The sequence below is a fragment of the Cercospora kikuchii genome (assembly GCF_019650295.1).
Source record: "Cercospora kikuchii DNA, contig_00004, whole genome shotgun sequence".
Taxonomy (NCBI): domain Eukaryota; kingdom Fungi; phylum Ascomycota; class Dothideomycetes; order Mycosphaerellales; family Mycosphaerellaceae; genus Cercospora; species Cercospora kikuchii.
This window is the reverse complement of record NW_025408585.1, coordinates 2,967,953-2,992,253: the sequence shown is the minus strand read 5'-3', so window position 1 is coordinate 2,992,253 and position 24,301 is coordinate 2,967,953. Positions and strand designations below refer to the sequence as shown.

The 24,301-nt window shown below is 52.9% G+C and overlaps 10 protein-coding genes across 10 annotated transcripts; 3 read left to right on the top strand and 7 right to left on the bottom strand.

Annotated features, from left to right (window-relative positions):
• Positions 1-101: 101 nt before the first annotated feature.
• On the bottom strand, positions 102-1,205 carry CKM354_000740700 (uncharacterized protein; the record flags this gene model as incomplete). Its single annotated transcript, XM_044802755.1, has 1 exon — positions 102-1,205. One exon carries the CDS (start codon positions 1,203-1,205, stop codon positions 102-104), a length of 1,104 nt encoding a protein of 367 aa, XP_044658690.1.
• Positions 1,206-2,132: 927 nt separating this feature from the next.
• CKM354_000740600 (uncharacterized protein) lies at positions 2,133-3,713 on the top strand (the record flags this gene model as incomplete). Its single annotated transcript, XM_044802754.1, has 1 exon — positions 2,133-3,713. One exon carries the CDS (start codon positions 2,133-2,135, stop codon positions 3,711-3,713), a length of 1,581 nt encoding a protein of 526 aa, XP_044658689.1.
• Positions 3,714-7,102: 3,389 nt separating this feature from the next.
• Positions 7,103-7,777, bottom strand: CKM354_000740500 (uncharacterized protein; the record flags this gene model as incomplete). The annotated part of the gene is made up of 1 exon (XM_044802753.1): positions 7,103-7,777. One exon carries the CDS (start codon positions 7,775-7,777, stop codon positions 7,103-7,105), a length of 675 nt encoding a protein of 224 aa, XP_044658688.1.
• Positions 7,778-8,196: 419 nt separating this feature from the next.
• Positions 8,197-9,576, bottom strand: CKM354_000740400 (uncharacterized protein; the record flags this gene model as incomplete). Its single annotated transcript, XM_044802752.1, has 1 exon — positions 8,197-9,576. One exon carries the CDS (start codon positions 9,574-9,576, stop codon positions 8,197-8,199), a length of 1,380 nt encoding a protein of 459 aa, XP_044658687.1.
• A 1,116-nt stretch (positions 9,577-10,692) lies between these two features.
• Positions 10,693-12,825, top strand: CKM354_000740300 (uncharacterized protein; the record flags this gene model as incomplete). Its single annotated transcript, XM_044802751.1, has 1 exon — positions 10,693-12,825. The coding sequence occupies one exon, from the start codon at positions 10,693-10,695 to the stop codon at positions 12,823-12,825; it is 2,133 nt and encodes a 710-aa protein (XP_044658686.1).
• Positions 12,826-13,073: 248 nt separating this feature from the next.
• Positions 13,074-14,385, bottom strand: CKM354_000740200 (uncharacterized protein; the record flags this gene model as incomplete). Its single annotated transcript, XM_044802750.1, has 3 exons — positions 13,074-13,752; positions 13,801-13,965; positions 14,030-14,385. The coding sequence occupies 3 exons, from the start codon at positions 14,383-14,385 to the stop codon at positions 13,074-13,076; spliced, it is 1,200 nt and encodes a 399-aa protein (XP_044658685.1).
• Positions 14,386-14,613: 228 nt separating this feature from the next.
• CKM354_000740100 (porphobilinogen synthase HEM2) lies at positions 14,614-15,759 on the bottom strand (the record flags this gene model as incomplete). Its single annotated transcript, XM_044802749.1, has 1 exon — positions 14,614-15,759. One exon carries the CDS (start codon positions 15,757-15,759, stop codon positions 14,614-14,616), a length of 1,146 nt encoding a protein of 381 aa, XP_044658684.1.
• A 2,299-nt stretch (positions 15,760-18,058) lies between these two features.
• Positions 18,059-19,529, bottom strand: CKM354_000740000 (ethanolamine-phosphate cytidylyltransferase; the record flags this gene model as incomplete). The annotated part of the gene is made up of 2 exons (XM_044802748.1): positions 18,059-19,287; positions 19,397-19,529. The coding sequence occupies 2 exons, from the start codon at positions 19,527-19,529 to the stop codon at positions 18,059-18,061; spliced, it is 1,362 nt and encodes a 453-aa protein (XP_044658683.1).
• Positions 19,530-19,911: 382 nt separating this feature from the next.
• CKM354_000739900 (uncharacterized protein) lies at positions 19,912-20,627 on the top strand (the record flags this gene model as incomplete). The annotated part of the gene is made up of 2 exons (XM_044802747.1): positions 19,912-20,185; positions 20,269-20,627. 2 exons carry the CDS (start codon positions 19,912-19,914, stop codon positions 20,625-20,627), a joined length of 633 nt encoding a protein of 210 aa, XP_044658682.1.
• A 289-nt stretch (positions 20,628-20,916) lies between these two features.
• Positions 20,917-23,844, bottom strand: CKM354_000739800 (uncharacterized protein; the record flags this gene model as incomplete). The annotated part of the gene is made up of 1 exon (XM_044802746.1): positions 20,917-23,844. The coding sequence occupies one exon, from the start codon at positions 23,842-23,844 to the stop codon at positions 20,917-20,919; it is 2,928 nt and encodes a 975-aa protein (XP_044658681.1).
• Between the last annotated feature and the right edge of the window lie 457 nt (positions 23,845-24,301).

The following is a 24,301-nucleotide window of genomic DNA, read 5'->3' as shown; positions in this document are numbered from 1 at the left end:
CACAAGAGCCACTGACTGTCTTCTACGACAAAATCCGAAATTGCCTAGCACCTTCCCTATCTATCATAACCAACGCCTATTCCAGTCGGAGACCTCCAGACTCATTTCTGTAAGAGTGGCGCAAGCCTACTCTTGAGCAACCAATCGCGATCAAAATCTATGCCCGCACGGATATACTCTCGCCCTGACTTGCGATAATATCTTGCATCGGCCTCGGTGCAATCCCAGATCGAGCACGGCATGAGAAATTCCCACATCGACCCTACCAGGATAGCCACCCTGCACAAGAGCGCCGTGTCTGCGATGTTGTTCCCCACCTTTTGGCGATAGGCAGTCAAGAAACCTTCCAGCAAGGCTCTCTCACCGCCATACTTTGCTTCAGTCACGATTGCCTCAGCGATCCACATCCGAAGGTCGAAGGCTGGGTCTCCATAACCGGCAATCTCCCAATCGACTACTGTAATGCGCGGTCGGCTGGTATCGTCGCTGGGCCTCAGAAGCGTGTTCATCGGTCTGAAGTCGTATGCTGTCAGAGTGCGAACTTCATCTGGAGCATGAAATGCGGCAGCCGCTCTTTCTATTTCCTCCGATGTGAAGCTGGGGTCTTCAGAAAGTCTGGTCCGAAGATGGTCTTCCTCCAACTTAAGGACAGAGTCCCTCGTAGTGCTATCCCATTGCTCCTCATCTGGATTTCCGCGACCAGCACGATGCATTACAGCAGCCCATCGACCAATCCGTGATCCAGCATCTCGAGCATCCAAAGTCTGATCTTTAATATACGCAGACCTGAGATCTGTCTCACCGGCCCAGCTCATGATGACCGCTTGATCTGTGCTGCTGACGAGGCGTGGGATTTCGACGCTGGGCTCTTCCGCACACACGCGTGCGAGTGTTGCTGAATCCATTGCTTTGGCCTCATTGGACATCCGATCTGGCGACATTTTGATCTCTGCTACACTTTTGGCTGTGTCATCGCCATATTTCATGATGCATGCCTGAGAGATGGAGCGAAGTGGTAGTGTTGGCCTCGAACTTGGTTTTTCAGGTGCGAGACCTTCCAATTTCCAGATGTAAGCAGATGCTCCTCCTTGCAATGGCGTGGCTTTTTTGCATTTCAGGTCGTTTTCGGCGAGGTATTCGTGTACCGACTTCTGCCATGACGGAGGGCGTTCAACCACATGGGTTGACACTTCAATGCTGCCCATGATTTCTATCCGTGAAAGGTGTTTGAGCAGAGGATCTAAATATACCCTGCAGACACCACTTTCTGGAGAAGCGAACATATATGATGCCTCTGACTTCGGCCAAACTGCATTAAACAGCTTTGCCTGCAAGCCAAGCCAGAAATGGTTATCGCAGTCTTCGGTGTAGTGCAATGATTGACACAATGACGAAGCCTTCGAGTGCTCGAGCGATAGACACCGCTTCAGAGGGACTAATGCGAGACCGCCAACGCATATCACATGCGACTGCTCATCTTGCATCATTGACATCGCACATATTCCAGGAGGCATGCAAACCTGTGTTTGCCTCTTTTGGGTAAGTGGTCGTGTGCAAGTGTGCCTGTGCTGGCAATATGCTGATCCTCCGATCCAAACAGAGCGATGGATGTACAAAGCAGCGGATCGCGCCTCGCGGCGTTGCTTGATCTGCAGATCTCGGACCACTCACCGACTCTACCAAAGCGCGAGGCTGCTGCACCAGCTGGAACATTTTGCAGCCGCTTTTCAACTCGTCATACGATCGGCAAAAAGACCCCAACTCATGCGCTTTGAGTTCGACCAATTCCCCCTCTGCGTGCAACATACGCCGTCTCAACGCGGAGCGACAGCAATGACTGTATGCTGTCGTAAGTGCCGTAGCGGTGCTGCAGCTGCCACAGGCAGGTCTCAGCACTGAGTTTCCGCGGCCATCTCAACTTCGCCTATATGGCCAAATATGCCGAGAACGCTTAACAGTGTTGGCGATTGAATCTCGACGATCAATGTGCAGAATGATGGTGGGACGCTGTGAATGCCCTTTCGCGGCAAGCGTTTACACGAAAGCATGCGTCTCATCCGTGCGGCCATCGCCTCACACTTGTCGATTTTGTCGTTGTTTCAGGCCTGCCGTCTCCTCTCAGCGCCGCCAACATGTCTAAAACGGAATCCGAAAATGCACGTAGAGAACCATCTTCAGAAGGTGCCAGCACATATTATGCATCAAGATTCAATGAAAAAGAAGATTCCACACATTCACAAGATGGAGCCAAGCAGCAACAATCAACAAGAGACGTCGAGAAGAACGAGGGAAACGATGATAATTCAGACGGGCAGGAAGACAGAGATCCCGACCTGGTCACTTGGTCTGACAGTGACCCACGCAATCCGCAAAATTGGTCAACAACCAAAGTCTGGTGCAATCTGGGCGTTATATCATTCTTTCGCCTCCTCACGCCTCTCGCATCTTCAATGATGGCGCCTGTCATAACTCTCGTACTGGACGATTTTGGCACGAATAATGAAACGATCGGTAGCTTTGCGGTCTCAATATACATCCTCGGATATGCAATAGGCCCTCTGATTCTTGCTCCACTGTCTGAGATCTATGGACGACTACCAGTATACCACGCGAACAGTATCTTGTTCACGATCTGGAACTTAGCATGCGCGCTCTCACCGAACATTGGAGCTCTGCTCGCATTTCGGTTCCTTGGCGGTCTCGCTGGATCTTCACCTGTCACCATCGGCAATGGGTCAATAGCAGATTGTGTGCGCAAAGAGAAACGCGGCAAAGTCACTGCAATCTTTACAGCTGGACCTTTACTCGGCCCCGTGGTGGGACCAATAGCTGGAGGCTTTCTGGGTGAAGCTGCCGGCTGGCGATGGAATTTCTGGTTGCTTACCATAATCTCCGGAATCGGTACCTGCGTCTCATTGTGCCTGCAGCAAGAAACTTATGCTCCGGTCCTGCTCGAGCGAATTACGAAGAAGTTGAAAGCCGAAACTGGGAATGAGAAGCTGCATCATCAATATTCAAACAACCTGACCAAAGCGGAGGTCTTCAAGAGAGCTATCACACGACCCTTGGCCATGCTATTCACCTCACCGATTGTGTTTCTGACATCGGTATACGTCGGACTTGTCTATGGATATACCTATCTGTTGTTCACAAGTTTTGAGAGAACCTTCCAGACTGTCTACGGGTTTAGTGGTCGTACCGTAGGCCTGACATACCTTGGATTCGGTGTTGGCTGCGCGATTGGCCTGTTTGCCTTGGGAGCACTGTCAGATCGGCTCGTGGTCCATTACTCAAAGGGCACCGAATGGAAGCCAGAGTTTCGACTCCTACCACTTCTTCCGGGCTCTTTAATCGTCCCGGTCGGATTGGTCTGGTATGGCTGGTCCGCAGAAGCTGGCGCACACTGGATCGTGCCTATCATCGGTACAGCGTTGGTCGGGCTCGGAACCCTGGCAATCTACATGCCTGTTCAGTCCTATCTCATTGATGCATTTACACTGTACGCATCATCTGCTGCGGCTGCAAACACAATTTTTAGATCGATGCTTGGTGCATTCTTGCCTCTTGCTGGCCCATCACTCTATGCGGCTCTCGGACAGGGTTGGGGTAACACATTGTTGGCCTTCATAGCTCTGGCTTTCACTCCAATGGCTTGGATTGTGTTCAGATATGGCGAACGGATCAGAAAGAATCATCCGGGAAAAGTCAGCTGAGTTGCAATTTCGCCGCCCGGAATCACGAATGATTGCAGGGGACACCAAGGACACCACACCTACCATAGACGCTAACACCTGGCATGATCACTAATCAATTGAGTTTGTTCGAAAAGCCGCAGAAGCGATGGGTCCCAAATAGAGAATATTTACCGCTGTTTTGAGGAACGCTGTTCACTATACTCACGCACTCGTGTACAGACTCGATCCCTGTACGGACAAATGGTACAACGGAATGAGTCAACCGAATGGGAAGGATACTAGGCATCTACCGCGAACGGACTACTCGGTAGCCGAATATTCGGCTTATGGCTAGTTCGACACTTATGCTCGCGTTCTAGAACTATACACCTGGGCGATCACGAACGCAACCCCTTTACCAAACTTCCTCACAGGTTCTACACCGGGACAAGACATTAGAAGCTCGAGAATAGTATACTCTCCGAGAATACAAGCCATGCGATGTCGAGCCACTGATCGCACGAGTAGGATATAAAAGGCCCATCCTCCTCAATGTCGCTCGAGCCATTACAGAAATCCTTCCACCACTCCCACTTCCACCCGATCGAAAATCTTGTCAAAATGTGGTTCACTCTTCTCATCGCTCTTCTCTCCCCATCGATCATTATTTCTGCTGCAGCTCAAGCCCGAGACCCCAGACGCGAGTGCCCTCCAGCGATGATAGCCGATTGCGACTCCCGGGGGTGGACTCTGAGAATTGAGGGAGGAGGTTGCTCGTGTGGACCATAAGATACACACACACACACACACGATGCTCGCGAAGATCAACGCTCCTCGATAACACAAACGTCAGTGCCACCATGAGTACTATTCCAGACTTCTTAGACAGGCGACTTGATCTAACATCTCGAAGAACTCCAAACGATTTTGGGCTGCGAAGGAGTCAGATATCGAGATCGAGGGAGTGACGGAGCTTTTACATCGAATGTAACCCGCTTGTGCGACTAGAGACGTCCCTATCCTAGAAGACATTAATGCTATCCGAGTTACGCTTGCAGCCCTTAATTCTCCATATTCTTCAATATTCAAATATGCGAAAACAGTATCCCCAGCCGAGTTCAACAAACAGCTATAAACTGGCCAAAAACCGACTGAACGTCCGGTGTCGAGGCATAACCAACGGCATTATCATACGCAGTACACATTGCCGTGCGGAGATCGAAAGTGTAAAAATTGCAAAAGGGAGCGTCCACGCACGTTTGACGGCAGGCCTCCACTGAAACTTGGGTACTCACTCTGGGTGGTGTCCCCCCTGAGCCCACGAAGGTGGGACGGACTCCGCACGTTTGCGAATAACTGTAGCCGCCTGTTTGTGGAAGAGGAAGACGTTCGTTAGCGTGATGATTTCTCTCGAAACAAGGAGGCGTGATTGCTTACTGTTGCAGAAAGTGCCGCTTGTGCAGCTCAGGCATGGTACCTGCGAGACAGTTGATGTGGAGAGGACGGTGGTGGAGACTTCGGATGTTGTGGCAGTCGTGATTGTCGATATAGTGATCGTACTGATGATAAACTCCGTGGTGACGGCGGTGACTGATGTAGTCGAAGTGGCCTGTGTCGAGACGGTCGCTGTGACTGAACTCGTTGTCGTCGAAGTTGCAGTGGTTGTAGCAGTAGCGCACGGTGCAGCTTTTGTCGCGCAGGAGCAGAACGTCTTGACTGCAGAAGCTGCCAACTTCTTGAATGCATCAGGAGTTGGACAAGGTGTGGCTCTTGCAGGCTCACGACGGCCGACGGGGGCATATCGTCCTGCTAGCTTAGGGCGTTGGATGAGGGTATGGTATTGCAAATCATCGCGAGCTGGCTCGACGTCCGGAGTGTCACGCTTGTCCTGCAAAAGTGTTAGTCGGTGCCTTCTGTACTAGCAGCGACCTTGACCAACATTGGTAGTAGAGCAAACGGTTGCAGTCGAAGTGAAGGTAGTCGATGTACTCGTCGAGGTGAAAGTCGTTGTAGTGGTAGTGCCGGTGAAGACGGTAGCTACGTGATTGAGATTGGCGGATTCATTGCTGTAATGTGATGTAGGTAAGTACTCACAAGTGGAGGTGGATGTTGCACTTTGCACTGTATCAGTCTGCACCGTCGTTGTCTCGGTTGTCGTTCCTTCAGCTGGTCAGCACTCACTCCAGATGGTACTTTTATAGACATGCTTACCGGTTGTGGTCGTAGAAGTCGACACTGTTGTGAAAGAGGTCGCTGTTGCGGTTGTCGTCGATGTGGTAAGGCAAGGGACTGCCGGAAACTTGGATGTGCAAAACGATTGCACGGCAGGAAGTTTGGACAATGGACAATGGGCGGAGGGCCAAGTAAGGATTTTTGTTGCACACGTTATTGCTACTGCCAACGGCAGCGACTAACGAGGCCGGAACGAGGGCCGCGATGAGAAGTTGAGTGTACATTTTGTACAAAGATAAACAGCGAAGGTAGCTGGACCGTACCCTTTGGCTGGATCTGCCGCAATTATCACTGGGGCATGTCGAATTCATATATGAATCGCCAGCTGGGTGCAAGCAAGCCACAAGACGGGCTGTTGGCTAAGCGGATCTAGAACAGCAAGAGTGTGCCGACGACACATCATTTACGCTCCGTCTCGTGGCATTGGGGTAAGACTCTTGGATTTCAGCGAAATTGGAGAGAGAGCGTGAACTGATCACTTGCAATGCAGCAGACATGCGCATTCATTCCAGCTGCACGTTGTGCTCCAAGTGTTTTTTTCTTCACAGGACAATGGCCAACATGCGCTGTAGCACTGGAGACTCGCGAATACTCGAGCGGTATTCAGCCAGCCTCAATCGCTGCAGGAGCTGTAGTAGAACTCTATTGTATCCTTAGCGTAAAGTGGCGCTGCTCCGCGGGAGGTGAGCCCGCTCGTAGAAATGCTGCACTTGGCAACCACCACTCATGTTGCACGACATGTCCTGTTCACAATGGCTTGCGTTCTGATGGTGACAGGACTCTGCGGCCGGTGTAGACTGAGTCCAAATCAAGCCCGTGCTGATGATACATACATGTGCTGCAGGATCCATGCCATGCACGCCTAAGAGGCGGCACGTGTTTCGGTCGACCCAGCCGAAAGAGGCAGGCGGCTTATCAGCTTGATGGACCATTCTGGCTAAACGGCGCCGAACTCACAGACACCTTGTCTCCCTTGGAGCAAGCGTGTCGCGTGGTAATAGACGTCCTACTTCCCACATCGGACCAGTGGATACAGCTCGAAGTTTGATCGTGCAGCTGAGGCAAAATCCTATCCAAAGCATGCCCACATACGGGTGAAGGCACGTGCGTGTAGGAAGTAGCACTCCTCCATATTGTTCACTACCTTCACTCATCCAACATAAAATCCCAATTCCTCAACATTTACCAACTCCCCCTCAAACCACAACCTCCGTCTTCAAATCAAACATCTCCGGCCTCGTACTCCTAAAACTCTCCCTCTGATCCAACCCCTCCCAAAACTTCGCCAACTCCGAATAGTCCTCCTTCCACCCCTTCCTCACTCCCGCAAATTCAATATGCCCAACCGTACACACAACCGCAATATCCGCGATCGTCATCACATTCCCATCTCCCAACAAATACTCCCCCTTCCCATTCTTCTTCTTGGCCAACTCCTCCAGCGCCCTCATCCCCCCATCAATCTTCCTCTCCTGCCTACTCAACCAAAGTTCAGACTGCTTCCCCTTCTCCCTCGCCTTCTCAAAATTCGCAAGAACAAACGCATCCAAAATCCCCTCACAAAGAGTTTGGATTTGCCGAGCTTTCAAATCAGTATCCAGATCGCCTGTCAAGAGTGAAGGAGCTTTATCGGCGTATTTTTGAATAATGTATTCTTGGATATGAGCGCTATCGTAGACAGGTTCTCTACCATCATCGAAAAGGAGAATGGGGAGTTTCTCGAGAGGGTTGTATTTTGGTGTTTCGGTCGTGTCGCTGTGCCAGGGGATTTCGTTGCGGATGGTGAAGGGGATGCCTTTTTCGATCATGGCGATGCGGTTCATTCGGGCGAAGGGGGATGGGGTGGCGCTGATGAGGGTTATTCCTGCCATGGTGGAGTCTTGTTTCTTGGAATTTGGCTGATGGAGGTGGTCGTTCAGCTGTTTTGCGCGTTGCATTCTGTTCGTTAGAAGTGAAGACAGGACTTCGAGGTTGTTGTACCTCTACAATTACTTTTGATCAGCATTGCATACGTCACATTGTTGGAGCTATCACTCCAGAGCTCCAAATACTTCGGCAAAGCGGTAGAATCTTCTTAGTGCTGTGTGTAGCTCGTTCCACTCTTTGGAAGAGCATTGATTTTTCAAAGTCCTACATTAGTGAGCGACTGAGAATTGCCTGAGAGCCTTGGCAGTAAAACGTCTCATTACCATAGTGCACAGAACCTATCAACAAGAACATTACCTGCCTCCGTTAAATGCAGCAAACAACGAATGGGTATAAAACGATATCAGATAACCAACAAGACACCTCAATAGTCCGCCTGATGCAAATTTCGGGTCTCAGTCCTGGCAATACCTTTGTACATGTCATGCCTCTCCACGACTCCCGGTTCTTTTGCAGGTCGCAGCACCGTGGTAGGACTAGCAAATGGTGTGTCGACCGCTTTTCCAAACGTCTCCACGACCATAGGTGGCTCGTTGGTGCCCTCACTTGTGTGTGTCTCCATCTGCGCGAGACGATTTTTGACATCCTCATCAAGCTCCAGTTCAGTGCCGACCGATTTGCTGCGAATACGCCCGAGGTTTGGTCCGACGTCAGACATGGAGCGAGGAGGGTCGAGATTGTCATCTGTTTGTGCCGAGGCCGGGCCACTGATGCTGTGACTGTGCCCTACGCGATGCTGATCCTTCTTGCCGAATGGTTTGAACAGCTTCAGCAAGCCAGGCTTTTTCTTGGGCTTTTCCTCACCGTTAGCATCATTGCCTGATTTGAGAAATTTGGCTTGCTCTTTGGAGACGATGTAAGATGACACCGCAAACTCTCGCGCCTCGCGGCTGATGTTGTCCAAGGCTTGCTGTGTGGCTACCAGGTACTCGGGATAATCAGTCTTGCAAATTTCTTGCAGCATGCGGAGCTTAGATATGTCTTGTGCAGTTCTCGTTCGGTCAGGGATAATATGCCAGCCAAACATTCGAATGTCCATGCGCATGGCTCTATCCACCTTTTCCTTCACATCAAGCAAGTTGATCAACGAGTCCACCTTTTCTTGCGTGAGGTCAATGAAATGGCCAAATTTCCCGACATCAGCGAGCATCCAGGGTGTGTAGGTCAGAGAGTTGTTCCGCCTCGTGTTGATGCGCGCAACATCCTCAGCGACCTCTCGGAGCAGTGCATATTTCTCTCGAAAGCCTTCCAGCCGATTCATGTCCATCGCTTGCTCGAGCACGGGTCCAAATCTTCTCGCCGGCTTCAACCCATACTTGGCCATCATTTCTTCTCGCGTGGTGGCAGCCGAGCGATCTACAATGGCGCTCAGTGTCTGCTCGATAGGTGTCCTGAGTTCGGGATCGTCCAGCCGTGCGTCTCGCGCATCGAAGAATGTCGGCTCCTTCAAGTCTGGATATGCCAAGCTGGGGTGTCTGGGAACTTTGCGATCTGTGACAGACGCTGGAGGCGATGCTATGCCCACCACTGCTCCCCATATCAACAGACGGGCCTGCTGCAGTCCCAGGCGTGTCAACTGTAGCTGCTCCTCTTTATCCCACTTCTGATTCGCGTGTATCAACCCAAATGCCTCGACACAGCTACTGAACAAGCTGGCGAGCGCAAAGGCGCCGGTGAGGAGGGCTTCATGTTCGGGGTTCTCTAGTTGTTCGACGTGGTCCGATTCTGTCTTGTCTGCGGCCATGGTGGTGCCCGTATAACTGTAGCAGTGGTGGCGTGAGGATGCGGGCGAGTCAGTGCTGTACGTCAGAAATCTCAATGGTGAAGTGACACAGATGGGCGGCGCACGAGGGCGGCAGTGGGTATATAGTAGGGCCGCAGGGCGTCATCGGCGCTTCTCAGTGCGCCATTTAGCAAGTGCGCATACTCAGCAGAGGCATCTTAGCTGTAGATCAGAGGTGCGGCGCGAGGGCAAAGACGGCGATGGTCGACAGGCGCTGCATGACGAGCGGGGGTGGTGGCCAGGGACAATTGGTGTGGCGTTCTAGACCTTGCCAGTCAGAAGCGCTGCTCGCTCTCGCCAATCTGGCCGACATGAGTCCGGCATTGTGGTGAACAGAAATCGTCGTTCTCAGCGCGAAGAAAGCGTGCACATTTTGCTTGCCAACCAAAGTGAGTGGATCGCAGACAAAGGGAGGCTGTTCGCCGCCAAGCTCGACGCTGGCGGCCACGCCATCGCTGCCTCGTCCCAGGCAGAGATTCCCAACGAGAAGGAGGGAAAAAGAAGTCTTTGTCTGAGGCAGCCCAGCATATATCTGGACCGTATCATGCTTCTCTCAGGCACACTCAACCTTCAGCATCCCGCCGTTCATGTTGCGCAACCTGTTCATGATCGCGGACAGTGCATCGGCAATTCCCGCAAGTGAGCCATTGGATCGTTCTTGACTGAATGTCAAAGTCAACGGACAACACAGGTAACACAAAGTGTTTAACATGTACTTCACGTTATAATGCTTCGATTATGCTAAGACAAGCCTTGCACAAGTGCTCGTCTTCACCGTCATCGGATCATATCTTATCTACGGCATGATCCGGCGGCATGTGGCTCACACAACCAGCCAGTGACGTGCTCCATTTCGGGAGCCGAGGCTACGAATCTCATTCTCTCGACCGTAAGAGCTGTATAAACATCGGCTCATCTATCTGTGCCTTGGCCCTTGGGTATTGCCCTGTCTCGTGCGTCGGTAAGGCCGAGGAACTTGCCTGCTCATCATCAGAAGGAATAAATATCTCCATTGTTCTCACCCGCGTGGAAGTCTTTCACTAGATCTTCACTTTTCCTTCACACCATCTATCCATCATGGCCGCAGAAATGCCACAGTGGGTCAAGGACCTGAAGCCGTCCGAGCCCCAGGGAACCGATCTCCTCGCTCAAGAGCGCAACAAGTCCAAGGTCAACAGTGCACAGCTCTCTGTCTTCCTTCACGGCAAAGAGGCTCTCGAGCGCAAGAACCGGATATTGAAGGTTCTGCAGGCAGAGCCAGTGTTCAACAAGGACAACGACTACTTCGATGGACGCGTGGACAAGTGGGAGAAGGGCCTGGCGAGGTCGAAGAGGTTGACAACGATCGCTTTCCAGAACAACTGGAATGATCTGGACAGACGGGTCGCAAACGACTTGATTAGTGAGCCATTGCCGTATGGACTGCACGAGGGCATGTACTTGGTGACGCTCCGTGGACAGGGTACTCCAGAGCAGCAAGAGAAGTACTTGAAGCCTGCAGAGGCATACAGGCACATTGGATGTTATGCACAGACTGAGCTCGGCCACGGCTCAAATGTGCGTGGATTGGAGACGACCGCAACATGGAACGCAGACGACAAGACCTTCACCATCCACTCGCCGCACCTCACCGCTTCGAAGTGGTGGATTGGTTCTCTTGGACGAACTGCCAACCACGCCTGCGTGATGGCACAGCTCATCATCAATGGCAAGCCATACGGCCCTCACCCATTCATTGTCCCAATCAGAGACCTGAAGACGCACCAGCTTCTGCCAAACATCTATGCCGGAGACATCGGCCCAAAGGTCGGATACAACACAATGGACAATGGTTTCCTGCTCTTCAACAAGGTCAAGGTGCCTCACGATGCTATGTTGGCACGCTTCTCTGCCGTCGATCCTAAGACGAGCAAATACATTCGCCCAGCTTCACCAGCACTCGTGTACGGCACCCTCACATGGGTCCGCAGCACCATTGTCCTCCAATCCGGCAGCACTCTCGCGCGTGGTGTTACCATCGCCACTCGATACCTCGCTGTCCGCCGTCAATTCCAAGACCGCGATGCACCACAATGGGAGAAGGGCGAGAACCAAACTCTCAATTACACAATGGTGCAGGCCCGTCTCCTCCCACTCCTCGCCGCCACCTACGCCCTCCACTTCACAGGCAAGGGCATGATGAACCTCTACGAAGCCAACCAAAAGAACATGCAAAAGAAGGTCACCGACCAAAACAGCAAGCGCTCCGCCGGCCCCGAAGAAACCACCCCAGGCTCCGACCTCCTCGCCGACCTCCACGGCACCTCCTGCGGTCTCAAATCCCTCTGCTCCAGCACCGCAGCCGAAGGTCTCGAAGTCTGCCGCCGTGCCATGGGCGGCCACGGTTACTCCGCCTTCGCCGGCGTAGGAAGCTGGTACGCCGACTACCTCCCCACCGTAACCTGGGAAGGCGACAACTACATGTTGACCCAACAAGTCGCGCGCTACCTCCTCAAATCCGCCCGCAGCGTGCTCAAAGGCAACGAACCCAACAACGACACAACCGAAATCTTATCCTTCTACCTCAAACGCCAGGACACAGGCGCCGCCTTCGACATCCTCGGCAAAGACGACGACATCGTCGCAGCTTTCGCTTGGAGATCCGCATACTTCACCTTTGAAGCCTTGCGAGCCCGAGACGAGGAGAAGAAATCTTGGAATTCTCTCTTGGTTGCATTCTATAACCTCTCTCGCGCCCACTCGCAATACCTCGTCGTGAAGAACTTCTACGAAACTCTTCACCACGCTTCCTCTTCATCCTCATCCGAGACAACCCTCGACCCAGAGACTCTCACCCTCTTGCACAAACTCTTCCGCCTCTACGCACTCCACACTCTCGTGTCTGAGAGTTCCGAATTCTTCACTTCGGCCGCGTGCACAGTCGCTCAGATCCGTCTCGCACGAACAAAGACTGTCATGCAATTGTTGGAGGAGATTCGACCTCATGCTGTGCGATTGGTTGATGCGTGGGATTTCCCAGATTGGCAGCTCAACAGCTCGCTGGGCAGATATGATGGAAAGGTCTACGAGGACATGTTCCATCGTGCTGCGCAGTTGAATCCACTCAACTCCAAGGTTGTGGATCCTTACCCGGATAGTCCGGTGTTGTATCGCAATGATGACACGACGCGGTATGCAAATATTTTGAAGGGCGGCAAGGCGAAGTTGTAGATCATGTTGGGAGGATCAATGTTCATGAAAGGATGTATTATTGAATCATAGCAAATATACACTGTTCGGCGTTGGTGCTGAGCTGAAGAATAGAGTCATTTTCATTGAAGCTACTATCAGATACGTCTCTCATAACGAGATTCCGTGCATACTTCCCATGTTTGTCGTTCACATAGCGAGCGACTCGTGCGACAAGTTTTCACTACCCTCAGTGTTTCTAATGCCGGGGCCAACCATCATCACTTCCCTTAGTACCCCAGTTGCTCAGCAACGTTGTAGTAGCCGCCTTTTCCACGCTCGGTAGGCATTGCGACATTGGTCATCGTCGCAGTCTCTTGTCCCTTACTCTTCTCGGCTTGCCAGTGAGCGCGGCAGTAAGGACAAGTCACCGGATGCTTCGCTTTCTCCCACTGCTTGAAGCACTGGGCATGAAGATTGTTGCCGCAGGAAGCCTTGCACCAGACCAGTTCCTCGCCCTCCTCGAATTCCATGAAGCATATTGGACAATCTCCATCGGTTGCCTTGCGATTGCCATCCTTCTCGCTCTCTTCGGCGACCTGAGCAGGAAGTGGAGGCGAGTTGGCGAAGATATCCTTCAGCTCGGAGTGCAGAAAGCTGTTGCGATACTGCAAGTGGTCTGGGATGCGAAGTACGGTGTGCAGAGCGTACAGAGCATGCTTGCAATGCTCCTCAGTGCCCTTCCTCTCGAATATGCTGACTGGACAGTTGCAGGTGACGATGTGAGAGACACGGATGGTGTAGACGTTTCCTTTGCTGCCGGAAATGAGAAGTGTTTCGACCGGGCAGTCATCGTGATGAGCGTGGCAGTCTTCTTCGACATCCCGACTGCGTTCCAGCACCACCATGCGCTCAGTTCTGGCTTTCTCGCGTGCCTTCTGGTACTTGTCCGAGTCCTCATCGATGTCACTATAGAGCGTAAGCAGAAGGAGTGGATTAAGTGGTAGTGTTACGCACGACAGGATACGAGTCTCTTCTTCGCCCTCCTCCAATCTCGGAATAGCCTTGATGCGAGCTTCGCCTCGTCTCTCAGCAGCATCGGCATGCCAATCAGGCTTGGAAGCCTTCTCTGGTCTGGGCAGCTCCCAAATCTTTGGCTGCTTGCGCATGCGTCCAGGGATCCTGTGCAACACCTTCGTGAGCAATGTGAAGTGACTGACTGAGTCCGTCCGCACCACAGTCTTACCATTCGATCATTGTTCCCATCGGAGCAGCGCCGTATGGTTGCCGGCCATCATTCTTCGCGCCTTTCTTCTTGGTGCTGGTCTTGCGCTTCTTCGAAGGTGGTGACAGTTCCTCGTCGTCCGTGAACGGGGCGTCATGTTGGTCCAGAGAAGCGTCGACGTCGGACTGCGACTCAGCTCTGTGTGCATTGAAGGCATCGACGTTGCCAGACTTCACAACTGGTCTTCCCTTTCGCTTCTTGCCGCGAGATGGCTGTGCAGCTTCTGCGAGCTCGGTCGCTTTTGCTTGCTCTTCGGCAAACGCCTTCACTTGTTTGCGAGCCCGACCGGAACGGCGAGGTGCTTCTTCGACTGCCATATTGAAGTGTTGCTGGTCGAATGAGGAGTTGGAATGGTGGGTTATGTTGGGAAAGTGAACTTCTGGCAGGAGCTCAAGGCAGAAGTGCAGTGGCCGTTCCTTCCCTTCCATTCACAACGCGTCGCCGCGTCAAATTCCGACGAAACGCACCGAAGACAAAACGGCAAGAGCGAAAATGCGACTAGAATTGAAAGAGCTCTACATACTGTTTCGCTGTAGCGGACTCTCTCATGTCTCCAGCCAGTCCAAGAACTCGGGCGTAAAGTACGAGACCACAATCGTCGCGCCGGCCCTCAGAATGCCCTCTGTAGCCTCAAATGCCATCGTCTTCAGGTCAAACACACCAGCCTTTGCGGCCGCGTGGATCATCGCGTACTCTCCGCTCACATGGTATGCAGCCACTGGCATGTTCTTGCCGATCTCCTTCGCGTCCGAAATGATGTCCAAGTATTGTGTCGCCGGCTTCACCATGATGATGTCTGCACCTTCGCTTATATCTCGTTCGATCGCCCTCCTTGCAAGTCCTCGTCCACCAGGCGGCAACTGGTAGCACTTTCTATCGCCAAAGCTGGGGCATGATCCTGCGGCATCTCTGAAAGGCCCGTACAGACAGCCGCTGAATTTGGCCGAGTATGACATTAGTACTATTCGGTGCGCGATGCCAGCCTCGATGAGCTTGAGCTTAATTGCCCGGATACGTCCGTCGTTCATATCGGAAGGCGCCACACAATGGGCACCAGCTTCGGCGTAGGCGATAGCCACGTCTGAGACCCGATCCACGGAAAGAGCGTTGTTGAGCGAGCCGTCCTCGTGCAGAATACCGCAGTGTCCATGAGATGTATATTCGCAAAGGCATACATCTGCCGTGATGAACATTTGCGGGAAGGCTTTTCTGATCAAGCGAATGGCTGAAATGACAGGGCCTTGCGGATCGTCTGCTGCGGTGCCCAGAGCATCCTTAGCCGTTGGCGCGAGAGGCACACCGAACAGGATCACGCTCTTCAATCCCTTTGCGACAAGAGGTTGTAGGAACGGTACGACCCTGTTCAAACCCATGCGCTTCTGGTTCGGCAGGCTCGGGATGCCGGTCATCTCATCTGGGTTGTCCGTGATGAAGAGTGGGTAGATGAGCATGCTCTTGGTCAACTGCCGCTCTGCTTGCCATGCTCTTGCCAATGGATGTGAGTAACCTCCATGAAGCTGGCTGGAAATGTCTCCACTTATGCTAACACTCGTGGCCGCTGTCGAGGCGTATGATCGTGCTCGCGAGTATGTGGATCGGGTGTCTTGCTGGGAGTTGCGGGATATGATTGTATTGTCCGAGTTGGGTCGTTCGCGACGGGACAGATCGTTGACCAAGTTGGAGAAGGACATGGCGGCGGTTGTCGTGCAAGTGGTTTAATTGTTGTGTATTGTGTACTCGGCGGGAGTCAAAAGAGGGACTGCCCCTCTTATGCTTGGTCTATTCCAATTGCGCTCGTAGCCGCGGCTGAAGAGGGTCTGCGTGGAAGGAATGACCTGCAAACGATTTGTATCGGTGTAAAAGTCGGCGAAGCGTGATGGCGACAGAGATTGAAAGGAGCTGAAGCGGTCTGACAGGAAGCAGCTGAGCAATGTTTCCCACTTCCTGGCCGTGGCGGTATCGTCAACTTTTGTGGTTCGAGATTGAGGCGAACTGCAGGTCAGATATTCGCGGGCGCCCATTCGTCAACCCTGACGCAATGCTGGTCTTCGGAAGAACCCTCCGCCGTGCCGCGGTCCTTCCACCACATCTCCGCGGCAGACCTCCTCTTCTTGACGGACTGCAAACAAACCAATGATCTCAAATGCCGCAGAGGTGTCTGAATCGATGCTTGCGTCGCTCCTATGCGTCAGATCAACATCCATCCTGGAGCAGATGAGGCAAATAGAAGAACTGGACACGCGATATCAGCTTTCATATGTGGCATCCTGGCAGGCATCTCTGCGTAGGCAATCTTTGCTCTGGAAAGCCTGTTATGTCAGAACGGCACTGAGACCGCTGTCTGCAATGAGAGCCACACCGGGATGCTGACTCCATCGGCCAGCAGGAGAGACCACAACATGCCCTTTGAACTGTTTACAACATGCTTGCAATATGCTTCACGGCTTCATCACGCGAGTTTTGATCGACCTGGATTCATCTTAGCAAATCTCACATGCCTCAAGCAATTCACTTCTGGCCAAATCCAGAAGTCTCCTCGGCCACCAAAGTTTCACAAGCAGGAACCCTAGGGCCTCGAGCAGGTCGCGTGGCTCTAAGAACACTCATCTGATAAATCACATGCCTTCTGATTCTTCAAAATTCACTTCTGTATCAGATGCTTCTCATTATTCACCTTCCCAACAAGCATAAAACTCAGTAGAACTGGCACCGATTGACCTCTATCATGTCGGACACTCAAGTTGACGCCGAGCCGCCTGATGCGGCGTCTTGGCCGGGCCTGGAGCTCATATCAGAAAAGTAAAGCTCTCCTCAGCTGAGCGCTCCCTATGCCACCACAGTCAGGAATACCTCGAGTAAGCAGCATTCGGCCAACGAGAGAGCATCTAATGTAGGGACGACTTGCCAGTTCTCCCCTGCTGAGCACTTTCCAAAATTTCTCGCAACATTATCTCTGCCAAAGTTGGAGCGGTAACTCAGGGTTTCCTTGTTGTCAGAAAGCAGCGCCTTTCTGCTACTGACCAACCTACAGATTAATCCTTCATTCTATCATTCACATGCAGACTTGATCGTACGGAACTAAGCTTTCAAGATCACAAGCTTCAATTCACTGCTTCCAAAGATTCAGTTTTCTTCTGATTTTATATGACAACTGCCATTCACTTGAGCATAGACCATGAAACAACTGATCCGACTGCAAAGCTACCGAATCAATTTACCATTTCCGTCAAGCGCTGTGGCTAGAGTGTGTTGTTGTTGTTTTCGGCTTTCAGCGTTACTCTCAGTGTCTTCCCACTTCATCAAAAGGCTTTCACTCACGCATGGTCTAAGTGTCAGTAGCAACAAGAAGCCATGAGCCTAGTCGGATGAGAGCCTAGTCGGATGAGAGCTAGCATCGCTGGAGTGGTTACATCACTGTCAGGAGAAATTACACCTCCCACATTTTTCCGCCTCTCTCACTCGCCTCTCAAAATGGGGCTCTACTACAAGGCACGACTCCCATCCAAGACAAAGGGAGATGCGGAGCGAGACAGGCAGCAGCCAGCAAGAAGCTCCGGAATCTGGGAACCATGCACGCCCAGGAGAGGCCAGCTTGCCAATGATGAACAAAACGTATTGATCTTGAGAGATAGGCTGCATTTGTTCCGAGTAGTATATTCAGTCTCAGAGCGCATGAGCCTCCATTCAGCAAGTGACTACATCCCATCATTTCGTTCGGGAAGGATTCTAGTACGACTTGCTCCTATTCCGTCAACGATCTTCTCTGCCCTACAGCTATGAACAAAGCTATCGAGAGCGCAGAATTTCAGCTGGAACCCTTCTCATGCAAAGCAGAAGCATTCGTCCTTCACAGCCTCGTTTCTTCCATTCTACACTCGCGCACTTGCAGTGGGGTATCATATTACACTACACTGTTGAACCACACACGCACAGTAAGACACACAACACTGAAGAACTCCTCGCTCAGCTATAACGAAACGCTAATGTCATTCACGCTCGAACACTGCCCCTTCCTTCTTCCATCTCTTTTCTCCTCTGTTCAGCTTCCCCAACACTCTTGACCCCCTTCTTCCTCTGCCGCTCCTCGTACTCGTCTCTTCGCCCCAAAATCCTCTGCACAATATGCTCCGCGTTGACATCTTGGAACTCATGTTCTGGTGTCTCAACAAAAATGCCCAAAGCTTTTGCGTCTCGGTAGGGATCGCCTTCTTTCGCGCTCGGCGGCATGAAAGCCGTAGGTCCGTGGTACACCGAATCGGGCCTTCGACTAAAGGGTAGAGATTCCAGGAATCCCACGCTAGGTGTGTACGGAGCCCCAAAGACAACGCCGTGCACATATGTGCATTGGACCACACAGAGGCCTCGTTCGAAAATATTCATGATTGGGTAGTTCGCTGCGCGGTGAGAGTTAACGATTTCGTCGTCGTGGACTCCTGCAATGACGTACGCAGGTGCGTAGTCAGATCCAGTCAGGTCGATTCGTTGCTGTACAGCGGCTTCGTTGTACCATCCTCGTATTTGCGCATTTTCTTCTTCCAGTTTGATGACAGTCTCCAGGAATGCAATGTGCCCACTGGAGAACAGATCGAACCCTCCGTCCACGTAAACCAGTCTCTGCCCCGGCCGCGGAGGTATTCCTGCTACCAAACTCGTGAAGTTCCCACTTCCAGTCCTGCTGTTATCGGGCGTGAAAGCGTACACGACAACGAACGGGTCTCTCCCATTAGGAGCAGCAGCGTATTCGATGAAGCGTTTCTGCATGTCTTTCCCATGCTGTCTCCTTTCCGCCTCATTCCACTCTGGCCTTCCTTCTTTCCCCTCCACGCAGTCACTCAAATTCTTAATGAAGTGATCTTTCGTCCCATCCAGCATTCTGCCCACGAGATCCGTCGTGCTGATTCCCGGCGTGCGAGGCACAATCTTCATTCTCCCTGCTCTCTTCACAAAACGATAGCAATCCTCACCGCTCGCATCTGAAGTGATGTCATCGCCATGCGTGACATATTTGCACCCGTAATGACTGATCCAGGGAATCGAAGTAACGTAAGGAGCGTGCGGGATACATTTCGTGCTGAAGCGGCAGGCATTCACGGCGGCAGTTCGTTCGGCGAGGGACATGACTGTGGGGCCCTTGTTGGCGAGGATGTCTTCATCGTTGTGCAGGCCCACGAGGAGCTCGTCGCCGAAGCGGCGCGATTGCAGCATGACACCTGCATGGCCTGATCAAAGAGAGTCCGCTGATCAGCCATGTATTCTTTTCTTTGCGGTTCTTGTGGAGGACAGGATATCATGCAGAATTTCATGTAGGCAAGTAATAGGCAGTAGTACCATGATGGAAGAAGTCAAAGCAGCCGTCGATCCATAACCGATCTTCCTTGATGGGCACGTCTTCTTGTGGAGGAGCAGGCCATTCGCCGGTGTCGGGCACAGTGCAACCTGTTTCGGGGTCTCGTTGTGGCATCGTGATGGAAGGGTGGAATATGTGTACGGAAGAAAGAGACGAAGCCGAAAGATTGGTACTATGATGGCGCCATGAAGTGAAGTACGTTTCTCGGTCGCGCACGCAAGCAGATAAGGGCGGTCAGGCTGGGAGATATGAAGGGATGGCGTGTGTCTCGGAGGTGGAGTCCTAGCGAAGGGGCCAAAGTCAATGCAATAGTGCAGGTGCCCCGCCATGCGAACAACACATGCAACGCACGGACCCTGGCTGGTCTTGCGTCACAAGCCAACTTTTGAAGTGAAGCACCACCGCCGCGTTACACCAGCTTCATCGACCAAACTTCACCAACACCGACATCGCCTCTCTCCTCCAGCTCTGCCGCGGCGACGGCAACTCCGCCATCATGCCCTCCGTCATCCTGGTCGTCTTCGTCGTGCAGCTCCTGCTGTCCCTCATCAGCACAGTAGGAGCGCAAGCCATCAACGACCTCGCCTGGTACCTCTTCACCCTCCTCCCGACCCCACAATCCCGCGCCGCCAAAGAGAATCTGAAACTGCGGAGCGAGGTCGTCCAGCTCGAGCGCGAACTTCGTGCGACCTCCGCGCAAGACGAGTTCGCCAAATGGGCCAAAATCCGCAGACAACACGATAAAGCGAAAGACAAGTATGAGAAGCAAGGTTCGTACACTCTATACATACACCTGCAGCGACTGCGATCTCGCACTCATAGAGCAATATTGACTTAACAATCTGCAAAACAGCATCCTCCCTCACCTCCTTCCGCTCAACCTTCATGTCCATCATCTCCAAACTCCGCTGGGTCGGCACCCAAGGCGTCAACTTCCTTCTCAACACCTACTACTCCAAAACACCCATGTTCTACCTTCCACAAGGCTGGGTACCCTATCACGCCGAATGGCTGCTGTCATTCCCCCGCGCACCCGTCGGGGGCGTATCCGTGAATGTCTGGGCGATTGCTTGCGGAAGCGTGATAGGGATGGTGATGGAATTGGTGGTGGCAGCATTGGCGTTGAAGAAAGGAGAAGGGAAAGCAGGAGAGAAGGTCAAGATACCGGCGAACACTCCTGCAGGCGTGGGAGGCAGAAAGAAGGAGTTGTGAGAGGACGAAGGACAGACTGTGCAAGCGTGCAGCAACAGTCGAAACAGCCAAATTTTGAAAGAAAGGGCACAGTGCACAACGACTCCGATGATGTTTCATGTTCATTCTGCCATTCTCATGAGCCCAATCCCCCAATCCCATAACATCATGACACCAGGACCTCATGAACAATCCACGATGCAAGTTTGCGCATGCATCAAAATTGCCTCTGCTCAGGCGACCAGAAATGAATGTCAAGCCCTTCCTCCAGTAAAAAAACCTCGACTCAAAAGAAACCCACTTCAACCGATCACTGCTGTTCCTGAACGACGGCAATTTCCTCATACCAAACCCCATGGCTCTCCCAATCCACCTTACGGACCCGCTCCAGCAAATCCACAATAACAGCAACATGCGGGACGAATTCCGCCATGCCGCTCGCGGCCAACTTTTCTGAAGCTGAGCTTGCAGCCCGAACCCTGTCCGCACTGCTCTCTGCCGAGAGACGAGACAGAATATGGGTCTTGAGTCGCTGGAACAAGACCTTCAAGACCGGATCTGAGAAGCGAACGCTATTGACTTGCTGTGCGCCGCTGGGAATGCTGACTTGAGCCACCTGCGCAAAGAATTTGTTGATGGTACTTTGCACAGAACGTTTCGTGCTCTCAGGCATGTTGTGCGCTGTTTCGAGGACCGAGAAAGCCTTCTGAGCGGTTGAGGGCTCGTCGGTATTCGTGCTCTCGTATGGCTCCGCGGAGAGAAGGGTCCATAGTCTATTGGCCTCGTTCTTCCACTGGCTTCGGACGTCACGCCTAAGGAGGTTCTTGGTGGTGAGAAGAATGGCTCCGATCACAGCAATCCTGATGGCTTTCGTGCGAAGCTTCTGCATGCGTTCCAGGTCCAGGTGCAAAGTCTCGGGACATGCCGTGTCGTCGAGCTCATTCGAGGCCAGGGCCAACTCCACCAAAGCATGGGTATAGATCTTTTGAGGCGATGGCCGATCAGCTGGGTTTCTGACATTCTCCGGATCTCGTCGATCTGACTCGGCTTCCAGAGCACGGCGGGACTGGTGCCACCATCGCTTGGTATTGGTGAGGGTGATCTGATGCGCCTCAATATCTCGCCGGAACATGCGTGCTTCATACCCAGCGGCCTCCTTCGTCAGCGTTGGAGCTGATTGCATGATCATGAAATTCGTGTAGTCGAGACTCAGACAGTCGACCATCTTCAATAGCTTGAAGAGCTTCTCAATCATGCCATCGAGCTCATCGTTCTCCGTACGCAACTCTTCAGCCAGCGTCTTGACTTGCTGATCGCGAAAAGGCGCACAGAGCTTGGGTAGGACGTTAGCCATAAAGCCGAAGAATCCAGGGTAGCTGAACACCCCCTGCTGACACTGCCGTTGAATATTCTCCAGGTCCAGTGCTCCGCAGAGCATCTTGTGCATGTTGCTACCAGGCTTAAGCATCCGCAAGAGCTTCTCCTTGATGTTCTCCGCGGCAGAAACAGTCCATCGCGCTCCATTTCCAGCTTCAAAGCCGACCTTCATACTTTCGCAAATGCTGCGGTACATCTGCTCTCGCAGTTCGCTATTCTTGTCCTCGAGTTTGTAGTCCTTGTCGATCGCAAGCTCGTGCGTTAGGACTCTGTTGCTCGGCATCGTTGTGAACAGCTTGTTGAGTTCGCCAGAGCCGATGGGGACAGGCGCGAAGGCATCTTCGACCGCTTGCTCAGAAGACACTGCAGCCTCAGAAGAAGGTTCGACACCTCGTGGTCTCACTTCGGCCGCTGGTCGCTTCTTAGGCCTTCTGCGTCGGCTCTCCCGAATGGCCTTCTTGATCAAGAAGTCTGCTCGGTCAGGACCAGCCAGCTTCCTGATTCTACTCAGAAGCATGACCTGATTGTCACGAATGCCTTCACGATAGTCTCTGGCGACCTCGCCTCGAGTATCGTCCTTGACGGTCTGCCAAATTGCGTCAAGCTCGACAAAGGAGGCCACCATGCCTTCGATTAGAACACTAGAATCTTGGAGCCTCCAGGCAGCAAACGCGGAGGTATACGTGGTATAGGTCTGGTTGAGAGTCTCATGCTGTGTCTCGTTGGCAGTGAAATTGTTCCACGTATCGAGTCTCGCAACAGAAGCTTCGAAAAGGCTGGTCAACTCTGAAGCTTTTGCGATTAGGTCCGACTCCTGGGCACCAGTCTTGTTCAGAAGTACCGAAATGGGATGAGCAACGATCATATACGCGCTCAGGAAAGTTCTGGTGTTCAACGCAGCATTTGCATCGTTTCCGTCCTGCAGGCCAAGGTGCATCAACATGTCAGTCGTGGCCTGGATGACCTGCTGACTGGCCACCAACTCTGTCATCTCTTCAAAGGGCGTATCCTTGGCTCTTGCAGCGGTCAGTCCGAGTTCTCTAAAACGAAGGACAGGCTGCTTCCTCCGGTGCAGGCGCCACGCTCGCTGAATCCGGCTCACGGCTGTCTCGAGATCAAGGAGCAAGACTTCTGCGATTTCCTCAACGATAGCATCCTCCTCCACATCAGCAACCTCCTCCAGCACGGCGAGTTTCTTCTCGGCACTATCCGCACGTCTCGCTCTCCTTGCCTGGATGTTGCGCTGGTACTCTGCCCTCCTTCTTTCAGCCTCAGCGTGCCGCTCCTCCATTTCCAGGCGCAAGCGCGTTTCTTCTGCCAGCTTGCGATCCTTGACCTCCTCTGCGATGCGCTTTGCGCGCGCCACCTCTTCGGCACATTGTGCTGCAACCTTTGCTAACAACTTCTCTTTGGCGGCTTGCGCGGCAAGGGCGCGTTCCTCACTGCTGGTGCTGTTGCCTCGTGGTGCAGCTTTGGCGAGCGCTGCTCGCAGTCGCACTTGCTCGGCATGGGCAGCTCGGTCGGCCAGGCGCGCCTTCCTCGACTCGATGATTGACGCCCGTCGCAGGTGTTGGGCAATCGTGGTAGACCGGCATCCCGTCGAACTGCGGCGCAACGAGCGGCCTGACGTGTGAGAATGCGCCTGCGACTGGGCTGATGATAGCGAATTCCTCCGAGAAGATGCCGCTGAAGACTTCCGGCGCGTCAGCTGGTTGCGGTAGAAGCGAGCGGCGATGTGAGGGGGAGGTGCGTAGACTTGTCGAGGCTCTTGGTCGGTCTCGGTGTCGTCGGCCATGTCGATATTGGTGTCGGCGGGTATGCGGTCCACGCCGGTGGGATGCGACATGGTGGTGTCTGCCATCCGGTAGGAATACTGGTCGACGTCGTCGGGTCGTCAGGTCAGCAGGCAGTTGAGTTGAGGAGAGGCAGGGTGGCTGGCACAATGACGCCTTCCAGCTGCGTGATCCTGGCAATCGCTTGCACGAGCTCGTGGAAGCCTGTCGACGGCAGATGACTAAAACCACACTTCTACTGCTTGGTCATCGTGAAACTGCATAGTAACGTGTTGGAGATTGCTGGGTCGGCGCCAGGGCTCAGCATCCGCTTTCACATGTTTCATGCGAACGAAAGCGGCAAGTCTTTATTCCACGCGGATCCCAAGCAGCGCATGCGGCCGAAGCTTTGGACGGCTTTGCGATCTGCGCGGAAACAGGTCCGTTCATATTCATAGACACATACCATGGTCTGTGCCAACTTCGCCACGTGCATGCACCATGGTACGGCGCTGGCTAGAACGAAACGATTCAATCGTCCCAAGC